We start from the raw sequence: 6,389 nt of genomic DNA, 5'->3' as shown, positions 1-6,389 counted from the left end.
CCGCCCGGGGCGCGTTTCCGCTCCGTGTCCTGGGGAGGGGGTGGGATGCGGCTCCTCCCCGCCGGGAGGAAGTTACCGCATCGCTGAGGCATGAGGGCCGCACGTCCTCTGTCCGCTTCCTCGGCCGTGGGACGGTGTCCTGGCCGGGGGCTGGGCTGGGGGCGCTGGGAGAGCCCCCTCCCCGAGGTGGCTGCAGCGCGCGGTGACCTCATGTGACCCCTGACCCATGGGGCACCGGTGCTCGGCCTGCACCCTCCCCTCCATCCCCAGCACTGCTCCCCAGCGGCTTGGACGGCACTGCATGGCCCTGAGCGCTGCCCAGTGCTTCCCGGACCGAGCTGATGCCTCCCACTGCCTGCTCAGCCCAAACATGAGGCTAAGGGCTGGCGCAGCCATCCGCCCCGTGCACTGTAGGTCCTCCCAAACCACAGCCACAGCACCGTCTCTGCTGAGTGCGGAAAAGGCTTTTCGGGGGCCTTGCACCACATGCTCCAGCCCCTCCCAGCAGATGCTAGTTCCACAGAGCTGTCCTGGGCTGGGATGTACCCGTGGGACTGGTATCAGTTGTTATGGGGTGTTCAGCTCCAGCCTTGTGCTGTGTGCCATGGGGATGGTGCCTGGAGCGCAGGGTGGTCCCTGGATGGCCCTGGTCCTGCTGGAGCTGGAGGCAGTGGGGCTGCAGCGTCCCCATCCCCGCCTACTGGGCCCTAATCTCCTTTTAAGGCCTAGCTGCCGCCTCCTCCCTTACTTGGCCAGGCACGGCTGCGAGCAGACAGGAGGGGGGGGTTGGGGCCTGGTCCTCAACAGCCTCCTGTTGCTCCAGCCTTGAGGAAAATGGGACGTGGTCAGGGCCCTCCTGGGGATGGGCAGAGCAGGAGCACTACTTGGGCTGTGTTGCTCGCAGCATGGCAAGGGCATGTGCACCCTGCCCAGTGCAGTGTGGCCCTGGGGCTGTGCGGCTGCTGCCGCTGGGTGCCGAGGAGTGGGTGCAGGACACATCTCCCTGCCCCACTTGGGGCTGCAGGGTCCCTCAGGCACGAAGCTGTGCCCCACTCGGCCCGGTCAGGAGCAGATGGCTGAGGGGCCCACGGAGCTGTGGGACGGTGCGGAGTCTCATCCAGTGCTGTTCCTCGCTGCTCCCCCAGCGACATGGCCCTGGGTGCTGCCCAGCACAGCCCTCACCGCTCTCCTTGCAGGGATGACCATGGCTTCAGCCCCTTGCACTGGGCCTGCCGCGAGGGCCGCTCCAACGTGGTGGACATGCTCATCATGCGGGGAGCACGCATCAATGTCATGAACCGTGGTGACGACACCCCGCTGCACCTGGCAGCCAGCCACGGCCACCGCGACATCGTGCAGAAGGTACCACCCCCCCGGCCACCGCCTGGCCCTTGCACTGCCACAGGCAGCCCTCAGCACGCCGAGCAGCCCCTGCCCTGCTGCTCCCTGCCTCCTTCCATGCGCTTGCTGCACCCACCTCTGGGTTCCCTCACCCAGCCCTCAGCCCCTTCCTAGCAGCAGCCCCTCCTGCGAGGGCATTCCCCCCTGCCGCAGGGCACGGTGCAGTGGAAGGGACCCGCTCTGGGTTCACCAGGACTGTCCTGCCTGCAGCTGATCCAGTTCAAAGCAGACATCAATGCGGTGAATGAGCACGGGAACACCCCTCTACACTACGCCTGTTTCTGGGGACACGACACAGTGGCAGAGGTGAGCGCAGCACCTGGATACAGGCGAGAGTTTGGAGCACAGGAGGTGGCATGGGGGAGTGTACAGGAGGGGGCAGGCAGGAAGCTGGGTATGTAGGAAGGGGCTGAGAAAAGGGCAGCAGCTGTGGGCGCTCACTTTCTCCTCCCTCAGGACCTTGTGGGTAATGGAGCCCTGGTCAGCATTGCCAACAAGTACAGCGAGACGCCCATTGACAAAGCCAAGATGCCGCTGCGGGAGATCTTGAAAGGTAGGAGGCTCCCACCCACACCCTGACCCTGCCTCTGGTTGCTGCAGCCCTGGTGCTCAGCACCACAGGCTCTGCTGTGCTGCCCAACTCCTCATCTGCTTTCAGAGCGTGCAGAGAAGCTGGGCCAGAACCTGACCAAGATTCCCTACAAGGACACCTTCTGGAAGGGCACGACCCGCACGCGGCCCCGTAAGGACAGAGGCTTCCCTGCAGAGCATGCTGCTTGCTAGGGGCACAAGTCTGTGTGGTAGGGTGGAATTCAGGGGTGAAGGGGCAGCAGCTGGCACAGCATATGGCTTGTTGGGGCAAGGGAGCTTCCCTTACCGCAGTGCCTTTGCATGCACTCTGCTGGTACTGCTCCTCCTGCAGCCCCAAGACAGGAGGAGGCTCCCATGCCGTCCTCTCCTTTTCTTACAGGAAATGGGACCCTCAACAAACTTGCTGGAATAGACTTCAAACAGCTGAGCTTGAGCCAAAAACTCAATGAGAACCAATCGGGAGAGGTACGGAGGCAATTTCGTCGCTGGGACAGCAGAGCATGGTGCTCCCTCAGCCCCTGGCTGTTTACAGAGCAGAACAGGGGCACACCTGCTCGAGGGGTGTCCAAGTCCCAGTGTGGGGCCAGCTGCAGGGTGGCACCTGCCTGGGTGAACTCACACCTCATCACTGTCACTGCACATCACTGGGGGATCCGTGGCCTCACAGCCCCTGCACAAGGGGCTGGGGGGTGCTCGAGAACTGCGAGCCCCCCCCTCACAGTGACCGTATCCATCTGTTTCCCTTCAGCTGTGGAAAGGACGCTGGCAAGGCAATGACATTGTCATCAAAATGCTGAAAATTCGGGACTGGACAACTCGGAAGAGCCGAGACTTCAATGAGGAGTACCCAAAGCTGCGGTGAGTGCCAGCATCCTCTCCCAAGGAGCCAAGGCCCCTGGGGGTGGGTGTCATCCCCAGAGCGGGGGCTGAGATAGACAGGAGCCTACATGGTGAGGAGAGGCTGGTGGGGGCAAGGCAGCCACCAGAGGAGAGAGCAGGGAAGATGCAGGGCTGTGGGCAGCAACTCTGTTCTCAGCACCGTCACTTCTCTTGCAGGATCTTCTCTCACCCCAATGTGCTGCCAGTGCTTGGTGCCTGCCAGTCTCCCCCAGCACCCCATCCCATTGTCATCAGCCACTGGATGCCCTACGGCTCCCTCTACAACGTGTTACACGAGGGGACAAGTGAGTGCTAACAGAGCTGACACAGCTGAGGCAGGCGCTGGTCCCTCTGTCCTTGGGGGGGCTGCTTATCTGTACATTGGGGGCAGCAGCATGGACCCCTCCAGCTGCAACTCCAGGGTGGCCATGAGGAGCTTGGTCTGCAGCCCACATGCCCCCAGTCCGAGTGCTGCCATCTCTGTCCCCTTCCCACACGCGTGGCACTCATTCCTCAGTGACCCCCGGTGCTACCTCCCTCTCTGCAGACTTCGTGGTGGACCAGATGCAGGCAGTGAAATTCGCTTTTGACATTGCGCGGGGCATGGCCTTCCTGCACACACTGGAGCCCCTCATCCCACGGCACCACCTCAACAGCCGCAGCATCATGGTGAGCACTGGTGCCTGTGCCCTGCAGACTGGGGGTCTGCGGGTGGCTGTGACCGCATCTTCCCTCCCCAGATTGACGAGGACATGACTGCACGCATCAGCATGGCCGACGTGAAGTTCTCCTTCCAGTGCCCTGGGAGGATGTATGCGCCTGCCTGGGTGGCACCAGAAGGTGAGTGTGAGACAGTCAGACCCCTCCTGCTTCTTGCCTCCTGCCTTGCCCCCTGCCCTTCTCAGCCCCTGTGCTGCACTGGATTCCCTGCAGCCCTGCAGAAGAAGCCAGAGGAAATTAACAGGCGCTCGGCGGACATGTGGAGCTTTGCAGTACTGCTGTGGGAGCTGGTGACCCGCGAGGTGCCGTTTGCAGACCTGTCCAACATGGAGATAGGCATGAAGGTGAGGGGGGTCGGGGTCCAAACCAGATCAGTCTGAGCACAGCTGGGCCAAGGAGGAGCACAAGCGGGGCCCCACAGAGAGCCCGGCAGCACTCCTTCCACAGCTCCCTGTGTGCCCACCAGAGGCAGGGCTGGGTCCCGATGGCTGATCCTGCTCTTCCTCGCCTCGCTACCAGGTGGCCCTGGAAGGGCTCCGTCCAACCATCCCCCCCGGCATCTCCCCACACATCTGCAAGCTGATGAAGATCTGCATGAATGAGGACCCAGCCAAGCGCCCAAAGTTTGACATGATCGTGCCCATCCTAGAGAAGATGCAGGACAAGTAGAGGGAGGTGCCTCCGCCATGTCCGACGCTGCCATGCTCCCTTCCCCCACCACCTCCAAGTGCCTTCTTTAACCCCAGAGCTAAGGGGGGAGCAGGGACCGCCCCTCACCCTGAGCCAGCCATGGACACACGGTACAGACGATGCTGCCTTCCCTGGAGCCACTCTGCCGGCTTCGGGCTCTGTAGCACCAATCTACGGCAGCACCTCCACCCTCCCTGGCAGCTGTGGGCAGACTGAGCAGGACACCCGGCTGCAAGCACCGAGCGTGGTGGGGCTCTGCTGCCCTGAAGCCGCCTCGTGCTCCCAGGCCCAGGGCAGCTCGCCCACTTGGCAGTCTCTTGAGTGTCCAGTCCTGGTGCTTTTCCCTGCTAAGGACAGCAGGGTCAAGATTGCCTGTTTGTGTGCCCAGCACCACCCCAGCTTCGCGCTTCACTTTTTATCATTTCCATCCAGGCCATGTGGAAAAGCCGCCAGCATCTGAAATAAATATTTGTTATGAAAAAGCCATCGGCCGGAGGGTGCGTACCTGTGCAGGCTGTTGTGAAAGGGGCGGCGCTGGCACCAGGCTGCCCTGCAGAACACTGAGCCCTGAGTGCCGGAGCTGCTCTGTGCCAAACTCCTCTGCTGCCCCGGGCAAGGCAAGCAGGGCGGCTGGCACCACGCTGCACTGAGGAGCCTGGCTGCAGCTGCAGTAGCAGTCACAGCCTCCAGAGCCTTCCTCGTAAGAAACAAGAGACGCGCTATGGAGAAAGAAGTGAAGAGCAGGGTCGGGCACTTCCATTTGCACGGTGCCTGCGTCCCTGCAGCAGCTCACGGCCGGCTGATCCCTCCAGGAGAGGTGCAGCTGCAGTTCCCCTGCTGCAACCCCTCAGCCAGCAGCAATCGCCTCTGTTGGCACCGGGAGAGCAGAACTCCCGTGGGCTGGCCGATGCTGTTTCACCGACAGCGGGCACGTGGGCAGGAAACGGGGTGCCTTTCCACCAAAAAAACTACCCAGTGGTTTAATAGCGCAGAAGCAACCCTAAAAAAAGTCCCAAGAAACAATCCCTCCGTCTTCACGTAAAGTAATGCGGCTTTTTCACGTTGATGCCGTATTCCGCAAGGGCTGGCGTCAGGTCCTCCATGGTCAGCGTGTACTTCTTGTCCTGGGGGACAAGGGGCAGCGTCACTCACGGCACGGACGCCTCACAGCTTCAGCTCTGAGTTGGTTCATGCCCCAGCCGGGGCAGAAACCCTAAACCACCACCGAGCAGCTGAAAGCCGCATCCGCTCTTTGCCCTCAGCTGCAGAGAAACGCACCGAGCATTGCTCAACGCTTTAATTACCTCGCCCCTAAACCACAAATAGATAGCGGGACTGTGTGAATTCCCAGAAACTTATTTCTATCCGCTTCCTCCCTTTATCTCTTTCCTTCAGCACTGCGGGTCGGTGCCTGCCAGCGGGGGCAGCCCTCGGCTATCTCCGCACGCAGCACTGCCGCCTCCTGCCCCGCGCTCCCTCCCCGCGCTCAGCCCCGTTGGCCGGGACCCGCGTTGCCGTTTGGGGGGCAGTGTGGGAACCGCAGCTCGCATCCCGCGTTCAGCGCCAGGCGCGGCCGCCCCCCCCCGCACCTCTCACCTTGCTCTTATTGCGGGAGCTCCCCGACGCCGTTCCCTTCATCTTGCAGTGCTGCAGCGCATCGTTGGCAATATCAGAGATGAATTTCTGCGCGGCCAACGAGATCAGGCGGATGCTGCGGGCAGAGGAGTGGCGGCATCAGCGGGGGCGCGACGCCAGGACCCGGGGGGGGGGGGGGGTTTCCACGGGGCGCCCCGGCCACTCACATGCGCGGGTCGGAGGCCTCGAAGCCCGCTCTGTTCAGGTAATAGCCCGTGACGGCGTCCGGGATCTGCGTGGAGAGCAGCGCTCAGTGCCCGCCCGCCCGCAGCCCCCGCCCCGCGCCGCGCGTACCGTGGGGGTGTAGTCCTCCAGCTGCAGCAGGAAGTCCACCAGCGGCGTGCCCGACACCACCGGCTTCACCTCGCCGTTGGCGGCGCCGGGCGGCACGTACACGCCGTTCGACATCGCTCCTTCGGGCGGCGCCGCGGCCGAGACGGGCGCTGCGGGCAGAGACACTCAGCGGGCCCCGC

General features: G+C 63.1%; 2 protein-coding genes across 2 annotated transcripts; one reads left to right on the top strand and one right to left on the bottom strand.

The window, feature by feature from the left end:
• ILK (integrin linked kinase) lies at positions 1,197–4,767 on the top strand (the record flags this gene model as incomplete). The annotated part of the gene is given in 11 exon segments (XM_021383698.1): positions 1,197–1,362; positions 1,612–1,707; positions 1,858–1,954; positions 2,060–2,143; positions 2,372–2,457; positions 2,741–2,850; positions 3,049–3,176; positions 3,419–3,540; positions 3,612–3,711; positions 3,805–3,935; positions 4,111–4,767. Coding segments are annotated over 11 exon segments (1,270 nt in total), but the record flags the coding sequence as incomplete, so codon positions are not given.
• On the bottom strand, positions 5,231–6,359 carry TAF10 (TATA-box binding protein associated factor 10; the record flags this gene model as incomplete). Its single annotated transcript, XM_021383710.1, is given in 4 exon segments — positions 5,231–5,405; positions 5,878–5,992; positions 6,084–6,148; positions 6,211–6,359. Coding segments are annotated over 4 exon segments (419 nt in total), but the record flags the coding sequence as incomplete, so codon positions are not given.

Source organism: Numida meleagris, chromosome 1 (genome assembly GCF_002078875.1).
Source record: "Numida meleagris isolate 19003 breed g44 Domestic line chromosome 1, NumMel1.0, whole genome shotgun sequence".
NCBI classification, from domain to species: domain Eukaryota; kingdom Metazoa; phylum Chordata; class Aves; order Galliformes; family Numididae; genus Numida; species Numida meleagris.
The sequence above is the reverse complement of the archived record's forward strand: the minus strand, read 5'-3'. Positions and strand labels throughout refer to the sequence as shown.